Genomic DNA, 22,597 nt, shown 5'->3' with positions numbered 1-22,597 from the left:
TGGAACCGACATACCCAGAGTAAGCAAGTTCAGGCGGATTTCAGCCAGAGTTCAGGCTTAAAGTCAGGCTAGTTTAAACATGCTTCCTGGAATACCCCCCTGTAAAGGACTACATACATGAGTGAGCAAAGGGGGCTCCAAATCATGCAGTTCAACCATGCCACCACAGTTCAGGTGCTAGCAGTTTTAATTTTAAACATTTCAATTCAATTTTTCAATTTTAAACATTTCAGGAGATCCTTGAACTTTTGGCATTCAGGTTATTTTACCCAATGTAAAAAGCACATCTTTCTCTCTCTCTAAAAACAATATACCGGTATATATACATATTGTAACGACCCAGCTGGTACATCACTCGTAACAAGAGCCGAGCTGTCAGTCAACTGAGCTGTCAATCAACAAACCGCGCTGGAGAGCTGTCCATGTCCCATACACCACACAACATCGAACAGTCTCAAAGAGGAGGAGGCAAAAAGAAATGCGTAATCTCTTTTCCAGCAGTAAGCTCCTTTATTTTGAACACACACAACATTGAACATCGTACATCGGTCATCACCCTCTCCCCTTCCCGCGCTTATGCTGCAACAAAAAGAAACAAACATAACAGGAAGAATTAACTATGGGTGGAACAACAAAACGGTGATATGAAACACCCATGCTCAGCCCTATTTTGACCAGGGGACCTGCATCCCACAATCCCCTGCTGCCAGCAGACCCAACGTGCACGTGACCACCACTAAAATATAGAGAGAAAGAAAAGACAAAGATGCATATTACATTGGGTACAATTATACACACACACACCTACACACACATATATATTTATATATATATTTATGTATACAGTATATATATATATTAGGGCTGCACGATATGAAGAAAACTCGCGATATGCGATATTAGTAATTAATATTGCGATAACGATATAATTTGCGGTATATAAACAATTAGCAAAACAACCAAAAATATTATTCCCATTCCATTACAACAGCTTAAAAATTATACTACTATGACCCTTGTTGACATAGGAGGCGAACATGCAACATAATAGGGCGCCATCCGATTAGTTAACAACGTGAAGGGGTCCATCTGATTGGTCAAATGCAGAAAGGGATTCTTTCAATCCATTAAACACTTCAAGCTGCCATAAGATTGTTTGGCCACATCTAAGGTAACCATTTATTGCAAATTTGCTGTCTTATGGATATGCATATTGCACAGCTTGATATTGCGATAACGATAAATTTGCGGTATATTGTGCAGGCCTAATATATATATTTATGTATACAGTATATATATATATATATATATATATATATATATATATATATATATATATATATATATATATATAATTATTATATATATATAATAATTATATATATATTATAATTATATAATTATATATAATTATATATATATTATGCCATTATTATATATATATATATATATATATATATATATATATATATATATATATATATATATATATATATATATATATATATATATATATATATATATATATATATATATATATATATATATATATATATAAAACTTGTTTATCTTTTTCTTTTTTAAACATTGACTATTCGAACTGAAGCGGAACCAATGTCTTGCCAACCTCTTCCCGGCCGGATCAATATTCCTGCCGGACAGAGTGCGTTGACATTGCTGAAGAGTCTGCGGCCAGGTGTTACCAAACGCTAAGATTTCTTAGCGTGGAGCCGCAGTACAGTGGCCGCCCGCTCTTCCTCGGCTAAAGCACCGAGATAGATTGGAGACATGTACAGGCGGCCACTGCAGGCTGCCATCCGGAACGTCGTTCACGCGTCAGCCAGCAGAGCGGCTCGCGGAAAGGTAACTTTGCTAACCGTTAGTTTTTGCCAGCGGGAGACCAGCTAATGTCACGAGTGAGGACATTAGTGCGTGGGAACTGCACGTCCCGGATATCACAGCATGCTATAAACTCCGCCGAGTTCTAGTTTTCGAAATTCGAAGCTGTAACTCTGGGCTGTCAGCACAGCAGTAGGTTAGCATGTTCCGACCTCACTGACTTACCCGATCAGCTCAACCAGAGCGTCCCTTAAGTTACCTGTTAATCAAGGCAGAAAACTGTTCTGTTGCTTTTGGATTTGTTGTTACTCTGTTCTGGGTGAACGTAAAGCCGTTTTCTTCCTCGAGAGAATTATTTGGTAATGGGTTGGTTATCCTTTATCATGTGAGTTGTGTTGGTTGGAGAACTACACACCCGTAACTGTACAAGGAGTGACAGTCCCCTTTGGTCATCATCATCATCAGGGGCCTGTTGATGTCAGAACTGATGCAGTTCCATCCACACCTCTGCATGTTTGTGTTCTAGCCATGAAAATAACAAAAGTCAGTACGATTTCAAGTCATACTAATATGTCTGCACTTAGAATGGGAATTCAGACTGAATTTTCAACTTGATACACATTTTTGCCACTCCTTTATCGCAACAATCTATATCTTATAAACGTTTATCAGCGTACCTCCTTAGCTGTCTTCTTGCCATTTACCGACCTGCAGCATGCCTCCACCTCCACCAAAAAAAGCCTGGCGGTGATACAGACGTTTAAAACTTGTGAGCGAAATATAAGATTTGAATGAAACTTCCATAATTACTGCCTCTTGTTACTTTGCCCCACCCTCATAATTCCTGATCAATGCATGAAAACATCTTTAGTCATGTTGTTTTCTTTACAAGCTTTGGTTCGAATAAGGAAAGGCTGATTAACGGCAGTCTGATAACAGACCAAACACAAGGTTCAGGACTCCATCCGGACCAAATTAAGCAGACTGGGTCTGGACCAAATGGTTTTCCCAGTCTGAATACACCCTAAATCTGGGAGTGGTCTCGCTCCTTACCTTGATAAGCTTCTCTCTCCCGACACTCCAAGTCATCAGCTGATCAGCTTCTCCTTGAGGTACCGAGGTCTAAAAGGAAGTGTAGGGGGGAATGAGCCATTTCTATCTGTGCTCCAAAGCTTTTGAACACTTTTCCACCAAATATGAGACAAGTGTCTTCACTATTCATTTATAAAAGTCGATTGAGGACTCATTTTCATGGCCAAGCTATTAGTCTTGACATTTTGCTCTGTTATTTTACACTCAAGTTTTGTTGTGTTTCACCCTCAGTGTTTTCCTTTATGTTCTTTCCTTCACATTTTCATTTATCTTGCCTTTATGTTTTCATTCACTTACTACATTTAATTTTATTATGTTTCTTTTTTTTAATGTAAAGCACTTTGTTCAGTTTTAATTGTGTTAAAGTGCTTAATAAACAAATTTGATAATGATGGTATTGGAGAGGTCTGTTAACAATGACACATGGCTCAGCAGATGCTGTAAAATAGACCCTGGAGCTCTTTCTAGAGTTTTTCTTGATTCCATTTTTTTCACAGACCAAGAATATCTAATTCTACTTAAGAAAAGGTCAAATTTCTTCTGTTGACTTTTTGTCGACTCAAAATGAAAATGAATATTTCAATCCAGCGAACTGTTTTTTCCTTTGCTTTTTTTAACACCGCATATTCTGTGACATAATTAAAGCGATAATGCAGAGAGAGGATTGAAACTTTGTTTTCACATCCATCGTCTGAAAAGTGTCGCATAATTCATTTCCAGGGGGGAGGCGGGCGAAGGCATCAGTGCTCACTCTAAGATGTCATTTCAGCGCCTAATTTATTGCTCATCCAAACCTTAAAACCGCAAGTCAAAACCCCAAAACAGCAAATCAAAATGCATAAATTGAGAACCAAAGCCCACAATTTGCAACCAAAAGATATAACCCAAAGCACAATCATATTTTTCAGCTGCTGATTTGTTTTCTCACCATTCTGAAATTGTCATTTTGAGTTGCTCTTTTAATCTGAAAGTCCTTTTTTGAGCCACGCTCAAAAAGACTCTTCTTCTACGTTGTTGGCACTACTGGCAAACGACAAAAGTTTAGCATAGCGAAATCTGGGCTAAAACAGTTAAGGGAGGCTGCAGCTGTCCTCAAACTGCAAAACTAGTGGGAAACAGCGGAAGACGGTCTTATAAATGTGCTTTTATTAGGGTTGCACGATAATCAGATACAGATAATTATCGGCCGATAATTGACGTAAGGACGTCATGCCGATAAATTCGATAAGACAACAATTCACAGATGAAATGGACCGATAACTAAAAGCTTAAACTGTTGTCACTTCCTCACTCAGCACTCTGTATTTATTTGTGCCAGCAAGGTGCTCACCCGCCCATCCTGCAAGCTTCTGTTGCATGTACGTGACATGTACACTAGTATTGATAGTCAGGTTTTTTTCTTCTGCTGCAAATGTGCTGGATGAAAAACTCAACAGCTAACTGGTCAGAAAGCAGCGATGCTACTTGTTGTCAGGGAAAATCTCCCATTAATCCAACCACAGTTAAAAACAAAAACCGAAATGTAATTGTGGTGGTTTATGTCATTTGTCATTCTTTCTGGTCTGGAAAATGCTTGAAAAGTTTATTTCTATGAACAACCATTTATTTTGCACATAAAAAAACTTTATAGTTATTATTTTGCACTTCAGTTTCAAACAAAGCATTAATCTTTGCACTCTAAGATTAAATTATTTGTTTCGCACGTTATTATATCTGGTATTACTTGTATTAAAAAAAAAGGAATTGTTACATTGGTATTTAAGTTAAAGTCTTTGTATTTGTTCTGACCATTGAAATGCACTTTCTCTGTTCACAGATGTATGACAGACTGAAAAGGCTAATAGTGTTTTTACAATCTGTTGTTCAATGTATTTGCAGGTAAAACTAGTTCTGCAAATTTGTTGAATACATAAGAGCCATTCGCTGTTACTTTGTACTTACTAAAAAAATTTTTATATTAAAAAAAATATCAGTTGAGTATCGGTCTCTGGTACAAGAGGCAGGACAATGTCGGGTATCGGTTGTAAAAAGTCATTATCGTGCATTACTAGCTTTTATTAGTGTTAGGATTATTATAAAGGGCCTGTTGGCTTATAATTCTTTTAATCATCCGCTCAGTGCTTTATTCTTTGGCAGAACGGACCCAAAAGAAGGGTTAGCATTGGGCTAATACGTGCTAACAATATTTAGCCGTGGAGGAACTTAAACTCCGTGCGGACAATGCCGCAATGAACATCTTGGATGTAAATATGTGGGAATGGCATCAGCCTTCATTTTGTGTGGACACCACTGGAAACACAAATTCACATGATTGTTTACACGGTTTCTCAGGACTGCCCGGAGCGACACTTCTGCCTTTAAAAGTCGCCACACACCATCCCAAAGCCGCTCATCTGCTCGGAGACAGTTCTCCTGGGAGACATGGTTCTCCTGAGTCCTGTAGCTCACTCACGCAGAGCATCCTCCCCTGCCTGCAAACACAAAGCTACGAGTCCGGCTGGACTGCTCAGAGACACGTCGGTGGCCCTTAGCAGCTGGCCACACCTAGTGACACTGACGTACCCCCCCCCCCCCCCCCCCCCCCCCCGACATGCTGACAAGAATTGAATTATGCGACACTTTTTGCACGTGGTAGATGTGAAAACGAAAATGCAATCCCCTCTTTGCATTATCGCTTCATTTATGTCCCAGAATAAGCGATGTTGAAGTAGAAAATGAAAAAGCATTTTGGAGGATTTTTTTTTATTTTATTTTTGAGTCATTTGATGCAGTTACATTGTGAAAATGAAAAGGTTTTTATTAATTGTTAATTGTTAATCTATTGTCAAAATAGACATTTCTAATTGAATTTTGCTACACATTTACCAGAGAACTTTTTTAAAATGGAATGTCAAATACCATTTTCTTTATCATTTTAATTAAGTGACAGAATGACCGATGTTGAAGAAGAAAAAGAAAAAAGCATTTTGGTGGATTGTTTTCTTTTAATTTTGAGTCAAAAATGCAGCTACATTTGGAAATAAAAAAAGATTTATTCTATTGACTTTTATTTTTAATTATCCAACAGAAATGCTTCCATACTCTGCTGAGATACTTCAAAGATTACACCCCTTATTGTCTAGTGTTTTTTTTATCTGCTGTTTTTTTGGAGCCACGATAACAAATCAATTTCCCAGTTGTAGGATCCATTAAAGTTCTGTCTATCTATTGATGTTAGACTTCCGGCTTTCAGCTGCAGAGATCCTCCGGACCGAAGAAAGGAGTTCATCAGTAACCCTGGCATTTTTTTTCCCACCCTGGCATTGCATTGTGGGTTTTGTAGTATATTAGCAGAAGATATATCATTGTTCATGCAAAAGCGGATTTTATAATTGGCTGCGTTGCGATGGCGGGCCTTTTAGTTTTACATGTGTGTTTTTGCAAGAATGCATCTAAAGATAATTGATCAGAATGCGCCTTTTCTTTCCTCTTGTGTGTGTAAACTTTATTAGGAATTTTATATTTGGAGCTGATTGATGAGGAAGAAAGCTCTGGAACCAGAAACCCCCCATCTTCTAATGTTTGAATTCTTCAGCATCCTTTCCTCGCATCGTTTTGAACTTAATTCTCTTTTTTTCTGCAGGTCTTGGAAAAAGAGGCCTGTTGTGGAGCCATGGCAGCCTGTCAGTTGACCACAGCCAACCCTCCCCAGTGGGCGTCATGCCGGCCTCTGCACACTGCCACACAGGTGACTTTGGGCTAACGAAACCTCATCGACAGCCTTTTCTGGACTTGAAGATTCTCAAAGATGTTCCTTGTTTGGATGGAGGCTATCAGAGCAGGTCTATTGCAGGACAGATTCTTAGATCTCTGGCCAAAGCTGCACAATTACAGTACTTGATTGAGTTTCTCCCTGCTCTGTTAAGCCTTTAGACACCCCCCCCCCCCCCCCCCCCCCATCTTTTACCAGACTAAAAAAAAATCTCCTGACTTTTTTGGTCAGTAAGTGTCAATTTTTACTTTATTTTTGGTTAAATTTGTACAATAATGCATGTATTTCAGAACAGGAACTTTTCAGTTTATTCAACTGGTTTGATGGTATTTGGTAGCAAACGTAATATAGTTGACTTCAAAGTATATTTAAAAAGGTTCAGATGAAGCTTTCATTCAGATGAATAATGTCCATTGGATCATATTATAAACAAAACTCTCTTTTTGTGGCCGTATCTTCACATGATTGCGTAATTTTCTATGGGATTGGTTCAAAGAAGTGCTGGGGAGATGGCACTGAGTTTGTGGAGCTATGAATGAAGTTCAAATGAAGACACTGGAGATCCTGATCACTTTTAGAAAATGACATTTAGTTCTGTCACCAGGTGGAGAGGCTGCATGTGGTCCTCACTCTTCTACCTACTCCACAAACATGTTTTCATGACCATGCCTGCTGCTGCTCCGCCCTCCTTTGGCCTGCTCAGCTCATCGCTGTCCGGGCTGCAGAGAGCACTTTGGAAGAAATGTGTCAAAAGGAAATGAGGTCATATGGGGGGGTCAGAGTGCAGCTGTTGGTCAAAGTCTTTATGAGCACAGATTACAAACTTCAGACTAAAAACATGTGTGTGTCCACTTGCTGAAACACTTGATTGAGCTTCTTATCACAGCCTGCAGATGCCCGTCAACCGCGGTAACATCATGGTGCCGCGCATCGGACCCCCACCAGGGTCATTAACTATGAGCTGATGTTTGGTTGAAACTGGATCAAGCAGCAGAATTGATTTTCTAATGGTTTGGCAAAAAAAGACAGGTTTGTTTTTAGTAATGTCTTGTGTGTCATGGTCTCCTTCGTCCAGCTGTGCAATGTGAAGGAGACACAGCAGCACTCGGAGGAGGAGGTTGGGGCCTTCACCAAGTTCATTGAAGCCATGGGTTTCACAGCCCCCCTGAAGTATAACAAATGGGTGAGTGGTGCACAGAACAACTGTCACTTCACATCGGATCACATCTGAGCTCAGATTCAGAAGCTCCACAGTGGCTCCAGTGTGAGGCGGCATCCTCCTTCTGACACCTTCAGGCTTTTGCCAGAAGTTATGTTATCCTTATTGCCCCAAATAAAAATGACCCTGTGGATCATGGTGTAAAGTTTCTACTTGAAATTGCCCGTCAGAGCACTCTGGGCACCGAGCTGAAGCAGCTCAGGGCCACATCTTTTCACTTCTAACGCGCTGCAAGCAGCAACAACTGCAGCGTGACCCTGTAATGAGGGAGAGACGCGCTGCATCCAACAGGAAAAGTTCACTCAAAAATCTGTAGAAAGAAGCAACAGTGTCACTTTTATAAGTTTAATCATTTTATTTAATAAGTTTGCGACTGATGAATAGGGCATAAAAGCAGAGTTTAGGTTGCAGCCTGAAGGATATCACATCCTTCAGGCTGATTCAAACTTGGTATTTGTGTTCAGATAAATGAGCCACACATGTGAGAGTAACCAGAAAAGCTTGAGAAGGTCTTTTAAAACAGTTTGAGAGGTGCTGGAATATGACCTTAGAAAACATGTGTGACCCCATAGAACAGTGTATTGAAGATGACATACTTTAGGTCCCAGAAAAGCTGCTTATACCTGGAAACGTTTGTTCTGTGTCAGTGAGGATGTCTCTCCATGAATTCCATCACAGAAAATCAAGATTGCCGCCCTGCGCATGTACACGTGCTGTGTGGAGAGGATCAACTATGACGAGTTCTTTGAAAGTAAGTCAACAAAAAGAAAACGACATCCAAAACAATTCTTTTAAGGTTTACAGAATTTAAACACTTTTTTTCTGTGTTCATTATTTTTTTTTATTTTTTTCCCACTGAGATTAATAATCGCTTTTTCAAGGGAGTCCTGGCTAGGGGGAGACAATAAATAACATTTACAATAAAAATGTAAACATTTAAAATATAAAATAAATAAAAATGAGAGCTTATGTAAAACAGGGACAGCTAAAAGTGACTTTCTCCTCCATTCTCAGTTTGGATTTAAAAATATTATGAGGAATGAGTTGTTTTAAATCCCAGCTTTTTTTGTAGTGTTCAAGACGAAATCCTATTTTTCCCATGTCTTTGTCTCATAGTGCCTCCCTTTAGGGTTCACCATAGAGAATCACACCTCCTCATTGTAACCCTCTCCTCAGCATCCTTCTCACTTATGTCCTCCTTCACCACATTCATAAACCAATCGGCTGAGGTTCTATCCCAATGAGCATCTTCATTTTTGCTGCCTCCAGCTCTGCTTCCTGTCACTGCATCAAACTCTCTAACCAACAACACAGCTGCTCTTACCACAGTCTTCTACGCCTTTCCTCTCATTCATGATGACTATTTAGTCACATGTCACACCTGAAACCTTCCTCCATCCGTTCTAACCCTCTTCCACACACCTATTTGCCTCTTTCTCTACCTTCTTCACCTCTGTAACCTCCAATCCCAGCTCCACTTTGAAAACGTGCTGCTACATTTTTTCTTCCAAAACACTGAAGAAGACTCCTATACAAAAACGGCTGACCCCCATTGGTCTTTAGCTCAGAGTCAGCGATTGTCCGTCCAGTATGGATGTGTTTGTACTTATGCCTTGTATCATGTGTTGCAGAATGCTCCCTTCCTGACACACTCAACTCCTGGTTCCTCATTGCTCAACTACACGTATGGTGAGTGAACGCTTTCTCTTTTTTCCTGTGGGTCTGCTCAGTCATTCCCGATCTGCATTTTTGTGTTTCTGCCGTTAATCTGGTTTCAGTTATGCTGAGTAAATGGTTCTGACACAATGGGCCATCTTGGCAGCAACGTACTGTAGATTTCTACTTGGATGCTGTTGTTTCCGGGGCTGTGTAATAACCAGCACAAACACTCGATGGCAGCACAGCTTATGTTCTTGGAGATGGAGCAGATGAAGAGGAGGCATGCTTCACTGTCACAGTTAGTCTGCTCAGTCTGCAAGGCCAGTCCAAGGCGACCAGCAGTCAGAGGACTGTTTCTCCCAACTTGTGCTGCATCACCAGAACTGATCAGCTCACAGGAAACCCCTAGTGGACTAAAAACAATGGCGGTACATGAACTAAAGTGGTCCCTCATTTATCTCAGGAGTTATGTTGTAAAAACAACCTGTAACACGCGAGATCTGTGATGTAGTCTGCTTTTTTTGACTATTGTTCCAGATGTTTTAAGGCTGTAAAACTCCTTATTAAACACTTTCTACACCTTTCTCAGATGTGCACATTTTCACTTTTTTCTCTCGTGTTTAAACCTTCTTAGAAAAATGAGTCCCGTATATATTAAGAAAACAAAGATCTAATCAAAGATTTATGTAAATTAGTCAAACTTTGATTGACAATAGACTATAGCCAATCAGGGCGCAGAACACAATGCACGTTTTAAAAAAAAAAAAAGTTTGCGCAAGGTGGGCCGTTTTACAGCGAGGGACTACTGTACAGCTAATCTGGTTTCTGGGAAAACCAGACAGAAAAACCTTTGTTTTTAATTGTCTACCTCAGAAAACCAGATTTCCAGAATCCTTACCCTGATCGTAAAAAGTTGGGTTTCTGGTTTACATGCCATTAATCCAGTGCTTCTCAATTATTTTTTGCCAGGCCCCCCCTAGGAAAAGAAAATGTTTCGCGCCCCCCCTGACCCCCCCCCCCCCCATAACCCCCCCCCACACACACACACACACACACACACACAGACACACTCGCGCGGTGACAATACATCAGGTCAGTATCTATAAAATTTGTATACCTAAAATTGTATCTTTTAACACTAACAAAAGAAAAAAGCAAAATAAATCCACTTTCAACAAATATTAACTTTATTTAGCCACAGAAACCCTGTTCTAGTCTAAAACAGAAAAGAAGCTGAAAGTACCTGAAATAAAAAAAAATCTGTCATTCCTTATTTAAACTAGAAACATTTTGACCAACTGAACCATTTGATGCTGAAAAAAATAATTCAATCAATAAATAATATTAAATCTAAATTGATCTGAAACATTAACACAGCAGCACCAATATATTTAACGTTTTTAGTCTGAAGAAATAGGTAAAAACGTGCTGATTTTTTTTTTTCTAAATGACGGATTGTTTATTTCTGATCTCATAAAAGTGCAGCTGTTTTCCTGCATTACCTGCTGTCTTTCTGTCTGTCTGAAACCAACTAAACCACAGGCAGACAAAGAAAACATGGATGGAAAATAAAGACACGTCATCAAAATGTCTACAATAGTTCATAAAGAATGACATTGTTAGCATGAGCTTAGGAATCTAAGGGCAGCGGTGATCTTGGGCAACAGGCAGCGGTAGCAGTGGTCCGCGTGCCCCGATTCCCCTGGCAGACAGGGCCCACACCACCCCTCCCCTTTCGTTCTCACTCGCGCAGCCGCGGACAGACAGAACAGACAATAGGAACCGAATAGTGGACCAGATTATTTTCCAAGCACTGAGCCGCTGTCACCGCTGCCCCCACGTTAAATTTGCGCACCGGACAAACCTGTGCCTAAAACCGCCACCACCGCGCGCCCCCCCTGGCATCGCTTCGTGCCCCCCCCTGGGGGCGCGCCCCACTATTTGAGAAGCACTGCATTAATCTAACCAGGTTCCTTTACAAGAATGGTTGTAATCTGGTTAACTTACAAATATGAATCAGTTTGAAAACTCAAATCAAATGTGTCACCAGTCATCCTTCACTGGCAATCAGAGTCCTGTTACAGGTCAACTGCTGGTCTCTCTGTGACTTGTGGAGGTGTCACCTCTGGAGCCTTTGAAGTTCTGAGTGAAGAGGCTCCCACTGCATTGCTGAAGTTAATTTTCTTAGATGTAGTCATTGTAAATTCAATCATACCCAATCACACATTCTTCGCTATGAATGAATATATCTGCACATTTCTCCAGCGTTAAGTGTTAGACAGTTCCTCTTCCAGCAGCCACATTATCTTCATGCTTGGCCAGGATCCCTGATTCAGACCAATCATTCGATCACAGAAAACCACTTCTTCTCTTCCACCAACAGAAGGAAGAGGATTCAGAAAAGCTGTTTTCAGTCATGGTTCGTGCTCACAAATGATAGGACTCTGCCATCTACTGGTGCAAACTTTCCAAAAAATCCTCAGTGTTTTTCATCAAGACTTATGGTCATAAAGCCTTGACTGGATGATGTTTAAGTCTTTGGACACAAAAGTCTCCACACTCTGGAAACAAGCTCCAAGTCACAGAAGGCAGTAAACTGAGGGAAACTGCCTCTTTAGGAGCAACCAGATTTATTTTCACAACACTCAGTCTGAGTCTGACTTCAAATTGAACTGCAGAGTTATTTACTGTACCTTTGAGAGTTCTGTTGTTTTAATGGAAACTACAAAAATGATCATGCGTGTCCTGAGCTGAGGTCTCTCTGTGTCGTCTGTCAGGATGTGTCTGGTCCGGATGCGTCAGGAAGGCAGAGAAGGAAAGTACATGTGTCGTTACATCGTCCACTCGATGTGGGAGGACGTGGAGCAGAGGAGCAAAATCATGGGGGTGAGTCTGTGAGGAATGTAGGACTGTGTTTGTTTCTGCAGCACATGCTGTGCAGACATGGGTGACCCGCCTCCCATGCTCGGAGCTTTGACCCAGGGAACACTGGCATCAAGAGGACGTGACTTCACCTCAGTAGGAACACGGCTCATCACACGGCGTCTGCAGGAGTGTCTTTATTAGAGTGCTCACCTCCTGGAACAAAGATTACACGGCTCTTCTCCTCAGTCATGAGCTACTTTATTTTCTAGCGTTTGGGTTCTGTGGGTTCATTTTCTGTGGGCCATCTGGAAAAACTCAACCAGCAACTAACACAAGAACATGTTTTCAAAAAACGCCCCATTGGTTTCAGCTCTGCAGCTATGAACAGGCTTTTGTTCTCTCTTCAGTCTTATTGATAGATACAGATATTGATCAGCAGTAATGATCATAGCCGTGTCTTCAGAAAGTTCACAGTAAAGAATGTCTCAGGAGGTCAGACTGACCTGTTCTGTTACTATGGTAACAGATCAGAACAGAATAATCAACAGTTCTTAGTGTCGAATTGCTGTGATGTTTGACAGCTGCTTTGTTTTTCCCTGCAGCTCTGTGACTTTGAAAATACAAACCAATTAGCTTCCAAACTCAGTCATTCTCCCAAACGTGTTTTCTGCATTGATTTGATGAAACGGCTCATTCTGTTTTAATGGACTGTCACATCCCAGCAAGCTTTGGGGCCTTCCTAGAGTTTTACAGCAGCATGTTTTATCCATGGAGAGCATGGCTGTCTGCAGTTGCCATCCCTCTGTCCTCTTCCTCCTCCATCAGTCGTGTAGTACAGGTTAGTGCCTGCTCACATCCATTTGTCCGGGAAAGCTTTGGTGTTTGACGTGTTTGCCTACTGCAGCTTTAAGACCATCCTCCAAATCAAAGTGAAGGCTTTAACACAAAAACATTTCTTATTTTCCACCTGAAACTCACTGTGGTTTTCTCTCTGATCACATCCTGAAAATGTGCAGCAAACTGATAGATATCAGGGAGCAGACGAATCACGAAGACTACTGATGTTAACTCTTTCTCGTGTTTCCCCAAAGTGGATGCCATTCTAGTTATACCAGCTTCAACCATGACTGGTTGATAAGCAGCAAGCTACAACGATCTCGACATGTAATCATTTTGACACTTTTGTGATTAAAGGGCCTATATTGTGCAAAATCAACAAATCAATTTTTCGATTTAAGTGTATTTTAACAGTGGCCCCCAACCCAACTTGTGACAGGGTCTAAAACAGAAAAAAATACAGATGCTAACCTCAATTATTTCCGTTTTATTTTTTTTTTAAACGACATTATTCTTTAAGCAGTTGCTCGGGCCGCTAAGTTGATAGCTCAGCGCTAGAAAGCTAAAAACCAAACAATAAAACATATTTGGAACATTTTTCAGGGAGAAAAGAGTCAGTGAGGAAACTGAAGAATAGCCTTTGAATTCAAAGAAACATAAAGCTTCCATTTAAAGACAAAACTAGGAGTTTTTCTCCAAATACAGATTTATTGAGACTGTTGTTTCCACATACCAGAAGCTGCTATGCCTGATATGTGTCGACTGGCTCTTGAGACGTGGTGGATTCTTAAATATTACATTAAGAAAATACCAGTTTTACGATGGTTGTTTTGTTTTATTTTGCTTCATTTATCCATCATTAAATGTCGGACGCAGCTGAAGTTAGCGTCTAGTTGTTAGCCTCCACTTTGACGTTAAAGGGAAAATCTTCATCACAAAGTTTAAGTTTAAACCAGAGAACATTTTACAGAACATGAAGATTCAATCAAATAAAGGTGCAGATTTGCTGAAGATGTTTCTGATCTGAGGAAACATCTAAAAGGGATATTACGGTTTTATTAGGCAGGCATCGGTTAAAAAACTTTAGCACAGAAAATGTTCCTCTGAACACAGTGAATCAGGATTTTTGTAAAAACAATATATGACAAATTGTTTTACCTTGATACATGATCAGAGACTGGGTTGAGTTCTCAGTGTTATAATGGTGTTCTATAAAAAAATACCTGTAATGTTTGGCTCCGGCAGCCCCATGACCCTGAAAGGGAACAAACGGATTAGAAGATGAATGAACGAATAGAAGCTTAAAAATAAACGTCGTCCCCATGCGGACCGGTCCATGAAAATCATGTCTGGCATTAAACCGGTCTGTGACCTAAAAAAGGTTGGAGACCACTGTATTATAATGTTCATTCCTTAAAACAAACAATCTTAACGTGGTATTTTGATCTATTCATGGATTTCTGAGTGTTCCTCTAAAAACCGGATCTGAGCACCAGTCCCCCCCCAAAACAAGTGGGTTTTGACATTGTGATGTCATAAAGTGGGGTTTAGGCCCTTCCAGGGAGAGTCTGCACTGCCAGCACCGCCCCCAGGCTAACACTCACAACCATCCTTCTCAATGGAGATAGCAGTGATCAGCTAAGGCTTAGACTGTTACAGCAGAAACATACAGGAAGTCCCTCCATCCATTTATCCAACCAACCACACTGAGACTCTGCATGTTGGATGTGTGCAGAACAGCATAGTCACTTCCTCCGTCAACATGAAGGTGTTGAGCGTAAACTCATTTGGGATTAAAACAGTTGTATTGCTTCTGAAAGTCAATCAGAACAGTTAATCAGAACAGCTGAAGTTAAACTCAACACCGTACAGCGGCGGTCACACCCACACCTGAGGACAACAGCACGGGACAATACTTTTCTGGATTTTTCTTCCAGACCGTGATGCTGTTGACTTTTGCTAGAATGAGTTCCACTTTTGAGTTAAGAACATACATACATACATTTATTATGAGGAACAAACTCGAGCTGCACAATGATATGCGTAGCCGAGCGGCTAACCAGGCTGTCCTGGTTCTTTCCTTATTTTTAAGTCATATTTTTTCTTTTATTTTCTTTCTTTTTCTCTTTGTTGTATTTTTTCAAGTTGTGTTTTTTCCGTAAATTCATCGTTCTGGCTCATGAGGAGCTAAAGAAATATTCCAATGTACTTTTTTTTAAACACGTTTTTAACGTGCACTAATGGCAGTAAACTCTCGTCCTCTGAAAATCTGCTGCTAAGCCAAAGCAGCTGATCCTGACTCCCGTGTTTCTGCCAGAGTTGCAGGTTTAACGCTGTGGTTGTGTCTCTGTTGGTCTTGCAGATAGATGCTGTTCACAGGAAGGAGGCCATGAAAGCCATGACGGAAACCTTCTATGCAGCCATATTTGGATATGATGAGGTGCTTCATGCATGAACAAACACACTCCATACTTCTGTGCTAAAGTTTGATGCTAGCTTGAAGCCATGCGGTGTGCCTGGTTCTGCCCGGTTCTGGTCTGTTCTGACGGTGTTTGTCTGATCAGGGAATCCTGTCTGATGACTGTGTGCTGGCTGCAGCTCTGTGGAGAAACCTGTTCAATCGACAGTGTGAAGACCCCCGACAGCTGGAACTTTTAGTGGAATATGTGCGCAAACAGGTGAGCTGCTCTCATTGGCCGACTGATCCTCAGGTAGAAACCGTTCAGATTCCCACATTCTACATTTTTAAAAATGAGAACATTTATGAAGTTCAGCTTTTCAGTCTTGATTAACTCAGCCACTGTTTCTTGCTGGCTGTAGTTTGTGCTGTGACATAACATCCAGGGGTTGACAGATTATCGTTCAGGGGCGATGATCGGCTGATATTTGTTACGTGGCAATCTGTCTTTTTTAATCCGACAGGGCGAAATTAAACTGGTTATTTTGGCTCAGGTGCAGCCGTGCCCGTCTGTGCCCAGCCCGCGTGATCCGAATGGTTTTGCGAACCACCATTTCAATCCTCTGCATGTCACGCTACAAGCAACCAAGGCTGTGACTTTTAACAAAGAAAATTTAAAAACATTTCCAACATTTATCAAAAATTGGATTTATTCACAAACAGCAGGTCAGAAAGCTTCAATATTTCTAAGAATTTCAAAACCACTAATATGAAAAAAAAACAAGTGTATTTTGGTTTATTCATGTTTTGTTACATTATGAGACAGGGCCTGAGTAACTTAATGTAAGTTCATTCTGTGATGGTGCTTTCATTACATGTAAAATTAAATGTTTTTACTTTTTTGTTAGTTTGCTAACATAGTAATATACATTTTTCACAATAGAACTGCATCATTCTTCATTTTTTCCACCCCCAATAAATAAAGTTTGGATCAGCTGTAGTATTCACTTTAAAACTTGTTCCCATTTCTTACTGAACGGAAAGAAAGTCTGGATTTAATCTGATATTTGCAGCTCAAAGCACTTTACAATGAAGAAAAAAAACATTCCATTCCATCCATCCCTCCCTCCCTCCCTCCCTCCCTCCATGCTTATCCGGGACCAGGTCGCAGGGGCAGCAGTCTAAGCAAAGATGCCCAGTCTTCCCAGTTCCTCCAGCCTAGAGATGTAGTCTCTCCCCCAGGGGCCTCCGCCCAGTTGGACATGCCCGAAACACCTTCCAAGGAAGGTGCCCATTAGGCATCCGGACTACATGCCCAAGCCACCTCAACTGGCTCCTTTCGATGTGAAGGAAAAGCTGTTCTTATCCGAGGTCTACCTTGGGCAGGGAGACTCCATCCACAGAGATGGCAAACCCCCTTTCTCCGGTCGAGAACCATGACCTCAGATTTAGCGGTGCTGACCCTCATCCCTGCCGCTTCACACTCTGCCGCAAACCGCCCCAATGCATGCTAGAGGTCCTGGCTCAATGAAGCCAACAGGACAACATCTTCTGCAAAGAGCAGGGAGGAAATCCTGTGGTCCCCAAACCAGACCCCCTCCTCCCCCTGGCTGCGCCTAGAAATTCTGTCCACAAAAACTATGAACAGAACAGGTGAAAAAGGGCTGCCCTGCCGTAGTCCAACATGCACCGGGAATAGGTCTGACTTATTGCTGGCTAAGCAAACCAAGCTCTTGCTCCGGTCATACAGAGACTGCGGAGCCCTCATTAAGGCTCCCCGGACCTTATACTCCCAAATCACCCTCCACAGGATACCCTTCTTAAAAAGGGGAACCAACACCCCTGTCTGCCAGTCCAGTGTTACAGTTCCCGACTGCCACGCGATGCTGCAGAGACGTATCAGCCAAGACACTCCCACAGCATCCAGAGACTTGAGGTACTCAGGGCGGACTTCGTTCACTCCCGGAGCCTTGCCACTAGGGAGCTTATTGACTACCTCAGTTACTTCAACTTGGGTAATAGACAGCCTCACCCCAAAGTCCTCATTCTCTGCTTCCTCAAAAGAAGTCAGGGATATTGACCGGTGCTCTCCCAACCGGCCCCGGTCGGGCTCAGTCCATACCCGTAGGAGACTTTAAAAGGGACCGGTGCAATGAGGTTTGGGTGGCAGTCGAAGGCGGGTGCCTCGGCGGCCCAAATCCCGGTCATGGAACTTGGCTGTTGGGACATGGAATGTCACCTCTCTGGGAGGCATGGAGCCTGAGCTTGTGCGAGAGGTTGAGAGATGCCGTCTAGATATAGTCTGACTCACCTCCGCACATAGCCTGGGCTCTGAAACTCAGTCCTTAGAGAGGGGTTGGACTCTCTACCACTCTGGAGTTGCTCATGGTGAGAGGTGGCGGGCTGGTGTGGGCTTACTGGTGAGCCCCCATTTCAGCCGCCAAGTGTTGGAGTTCCCCCCCGATGGACGTGAGGGTCATGTCCCTCCGCCTTTGGGTGGGGGACAGGTTTCTGACTGTGGTTTCGGCTAATGGGTACTCCGAACATCATTTTGGAGTACACGACCTTCTTGGTGTCTCTCGAAGGCGTACTGGAAAATGCCCCAACGGGGGACTCTACTGTCCTCCTGGGGGACTTGAATGCCCACGTTGGCAAGGAAAGTGGAACCCGTAGGGATGTGATTGGTAAGAATGGCCTCCCTGATCTGAACCCGAGCAGTGTTTTGTTATTGGATTTCTGTGGCCGTCATAGTCAGACTTTCATCAGGACACCCTAGGCAGAAGGTCAATGATTGACTTTGTAGTTGTTTCAGGTGACCTTTGGCCTTGTGTCTTGGACATGCGGGTAAAGAGAAGGGCAGAGCTGTCCATCGATCCCTACCTGGTGTTAAGTTGGATTCACTGGCGGAGAAGGTGGCCGGAAAGTGTAAAATGTAAAAATGTAATGGCTTTTAGCAGCTGAGTAGCTCAGTTGGTAAGGTGAAGGATTGGCACGCAGGAATCCGGGTATCAATTGTCGGTGGGAAAGAGCAAGCAATGGTAGTGGTGTGGGCTAACATCCCCCAGTGAGGGCCCTTGGGCAAGACCCTTAACGCTACTGTGAATGTGCATGAATGATCCCAGTGATGGTCAGAGGGGCCGTAGGCACGTATTGGCTGTCTGTCGGTCTGCCCCAGGGCAGCTGTGGCTACAGTACTTTACCGTCACCAAGTATGAATGAAGAGTGAATGAATAATGGACACACTGTAAGCGCTTTGAGCGTGTTGAAAAGTGCAGATAAATCCAATACATTATTATTATTATTAACTCCCACATCTGAAGAAAGAGTCCTATCAGGCTTTGCTGGCTAATGGGACTCCAGAGGCAGGCGTCTGGTACCAGCAGTCTAAGCGAGCTGCGGCCCGGACTGTTGCGGAGGCAAAAACTTAGTCCAAACAAAATACAAAAAAAAAAACTAAAACCAACCCACCACTCCCCTCAATTCACGCACACTCCCCACCCATGTCCCCCCCTCCACACACACAGACACACACACACAAACATACACACAAAACATATATACAGGCAGGAATAAATGACCAGAATTATCAAAGAGCAGCAGTGCGGTCATGATTGTATGCAGCTCGCGGATCAGTTTCGTGCTTTTCCTATGCACGTGCTCACGTTCCAACCACAGACATGCGCTTATATCACTGCGCCTTTCATCTCACCGGCAACAGTTTTTTTATTACAATGTTTTTATTTGTCGTCAGCAAATTCTGTTTTGCTTCCTACGGTGCGCATCAATCTAAATCGCCTGTTCATAAAGGCTGACATTGAAAAGTGGCAGTATTTATGTTGGTGGGCGGGGTCACAGTAACAGCGCACAGTAATGGACGCTTCCCTTATGACCCATTGACCCATTGTGCTCTTTGTAAGGAGAGATCGTCACTTAAACCCCAATTTTTTTTCTCTCAAATCTAAATGCAGTACCTTGCAAAAGTATTCACCCCCTTGGATGTTTGTCCCTTTTCCTGCTTTCATAAATCACTCACGATCGATAAAATGTCTTTCCTCGCATAAAAATGGACTTAAAAAATTGACGCATTTTTTAGCCCTTCACTTTTTTTGTTTGTTCTTGTGTTTTTATTGGGATTATAGTTTTTAGCTTATTTATATGTATATTTATTGTAGCTTTTATGCATGAATTTTTGTTTGTTTTTATAGTCTTGTTATTGGTCTGTAATTATTTCTATTGGATTCTAATACCGGTGTCCTCCCTGAAAAAGCCATTTCGGTCAATTTCTAACCACGAGGTGCAGTTATGTTTTTTCAACTATGCCAGCTGGGAAAGTCTAGTGGATCCACAGATCTGCCTCCTCTCAGGTATCTGGATAATGGGAGCTTCATTTCTGTGCAGATGCAGTTTATCGACTCTCTGGATGGGGAAGACCTGCTGCTCACAGGAGAGGTCAAGTGGCGCCCCCTGGCGGAGGAGAATGCACAGAGCATATTGAAGGTGGTCAAGCCAACATATAATGACACAGGCCTGTAGGATGAAGAAGGCACCTCCTCTTCCTCACCTCACTTCCTGTTTACTCCACTCAAGTTTTTTTTTCTGTTGCTGTGTATGATTTCCTGCTCATCATGTAACCAGTAAAATCCAAGCTCTCCACTTTTGTCTTCTTAGTTTTTGCTCTTACATTTCTAAAAGCATCGTTTTCTTCACCTGCTGAACAGAAGAGCTGCTGAAGATTCTGTGATAATAACGGGCCTCCCCATCTGTCAGCGGCTCATCTGGAAACAGAAGAAGGAAATGCCAACATTTTCCCTCCCTTTATGTCGGGTTTGAGTGCACCTCCACTTTTCTGTTTCTTGCAGAAACAAACTATATTTCTATTTTTGTTTCTAGAACGGCTGCTCTGTTTATAAAAAAACAAACTTTGAAAACCTGATCGCTCCTCTTTCACTGTTTAAATAAAGCTTCATCTGAACAGCTGATGGACTGTTTTTCCTGGTCTGTCGTTGCGCTTAGACGTGACCAGGAGATGCAACAGCTGGAAATAAGTTAATGCATTCAATAAAGTTCTGGATGAATCAAATGTGAGCCGTTGATCTCCTGCTCCTGATCTTCATCATGTAGCCTGAAATAGACATTTAGAAACTACCACTGCTTTGTTCTAGTGGATCTAAATGAATGAGAACTGCAGCTTAGATCTGTGGGAGCTTAGTGACTAAACGGTTCCAGACAAGAGTCAAAGACTAGAGATGTCATCACGCTGACACTGCAGTCAACAGGTGAGGTGCTAAAGTTTGTTCCGTCATTCCTAGCATATCTTTAAAAAAAAAAACGTTTATATCTTCAGCTTCCTGCTGTGGAATCCAGACGGTTCCGTTTTTAAAAATCCAAACAGACGGATGGTTTCTTGTTTAAAAAAAAACCCCCTATTTTATCATTTTGTTGGATCCGGCTTTTTTAAAATCAGAAGACTGGCTCAAGGTCAACTTTATAAATGTGAATTTTTGCCAGGAATCGTTATGTTGAGGACAAATCTGAATTCCACCCCTATCCATGTGCCTCCTCCCTGTTACTCCAATCCTGTTACATTTAACAATGATTGCAGACGAGATTAAACACAAAACTCAGTCCATCAGTGGAAAAACGAAGAACATAAAAAGAAGTATAAAAAATTAGATTTACAAATAAATAGCACTTAATAGCAACAAAGCAAAGTAACATTAAAATAGTCCATAGTCAATTAAGAGTTAACCCATTGTTGGCTATGGAGATGGCACCTGCTCAATTGCCTGACTGGAGTTTTTAAAGGCTGTGATGGCTTGACTTCCTCTTTTCACGAGGACAAAGCAATAGAGCCGATGTGTTGATGAAATGCAGGACATTCTTCTCAGAGACTGATTTTTAAGGAACACCTTAAAGGTAAAAAAATACATTGGGACATCAAAGACACTTTAAGTAATACCAGCACTTATAAGTTTGTCACTTCATTCTTAAGGAAGATGAAAATGATTACGAACAGTTAGGGGTGAAGATTCAAATAAATGTTGATATATCTGCATGACAAGCAATTAGATTGATAAATCATTATGACCCACACTCCATACCAGTAGGTGGCGGTACTGCAGCTTCACACTGGTTAGGGTTGAATTCCCTCCCGAATCCCTAACTACTATTAAACTTTTGTAATAATACCCCTTTTTTTAAGTCATACTTGTTTTCATATTTGTTTTTGTCTACCTTTATCACATATTGATATGATTGTTTGTTAAATACTTGACACAATTAAAAAAAAAAAAACAATCCTAACTACTAAAAAAAACTATCTAGTGCCCAGGATTTGAGTAAGCCCTGGCACATTCCTCTGCAATCAAAGCATTCCACTACGATGCCCCATTCTGCAGGCTGCAGCCAGGGGTAGTTGCAGGATTTGGTCACCATGTTCACTACTTTTTGTAATAGAAAATATGACGTTGGCGATTTCACCACGTAAAAGCCTTTTAAATAGGAGCATTTTATGAAGACTAGTTATAAATCTGTTGTCTTCTGATGATGAAAACCTAAATAGTTTATTAAAAACTAAAATAAATAACTTTCCCCCCCAAAAAACGCAATGAATTGTGGTCTATATTCCCCAAAGACAAAGATGTGCTGTGAATGTGAATGAAGAAATGTTTCTCTAAATGGTTGAGAGACAGCAGGTACATTATAGCCACGATAAAAACAGGGTTGGGTATTCAGGTTAAAGCCACTATGGTCACAAGTGTCTTCCAGCTGTACTGAGCAGGATTTACAGTGTCACCAATCATGAAGAGAAAATAAAGGACCTTGTTTGTGCAGATTTTGTTTTAAATCATTTCTTTAACTAGATGTACCAAAACACTGAAAAAGTTTTTATCCTTTGACTGAAACAGCACTAAATGATGATAAAAGCTGCTCCTAT

The 22,597-nt window shown here is 41.5% G+C and overlaps 1 protein-coding gene across 1 annotated transcript; it reads left to right on the top strand.

The window, feature by feature from the left end:
• The first annotated feature begins 1,629 nt into the window (after nt 1-1,629).
• Nucleotides 1,630-20,740, top strand: uqcc1 (ubiquinol-cytochrome c reductase complex assembly factor 1). The gene is made up of 9 exons (XM_023954801.2): nt 1,630-1,863; nt 6,554-6,658; nt 7,758-7,865; nt 8,580-8,652; nt 9,533-9,590; nt 12,338-12,446; nt 15,625-15,702; nt 15,827-15,940; nt 20,059-20,740. Exons 1-9 carry the CDS (start codon nt 1,789-1,791, stop codon nt 20,191-20,193), a joined length of 855 nt encoding a protein of 284 aa, XP_023810569.1. The 5' UTR covers nt 1,630-1,788; the 3' UTR covers nt 20,194-20,740.
• Nucleotides 20,741-22,597: the final 1,857 nt, after the last annotated feature.

This window comes from Oryzias latipes, chromosome 5 (assembly GCF_053564925.1).
Source record: "Oryzias latipes strain Hd-rR chromosome 5, Olatipes_Hd-rR_3.1".
Classification (NCBI taxonomy): domain Eukaryota; kingdom Metazoa; phylum Chordata; class Actinopteri; order Beloniformes; family Adrianichthyidae; genus Oryzias; species Oryzias latipes.
The sequence above is the reverse complement of the archived record's forward strand: the minus strand, read 5'-3'. Positions and strand labels throughout refer to the sequence as shown.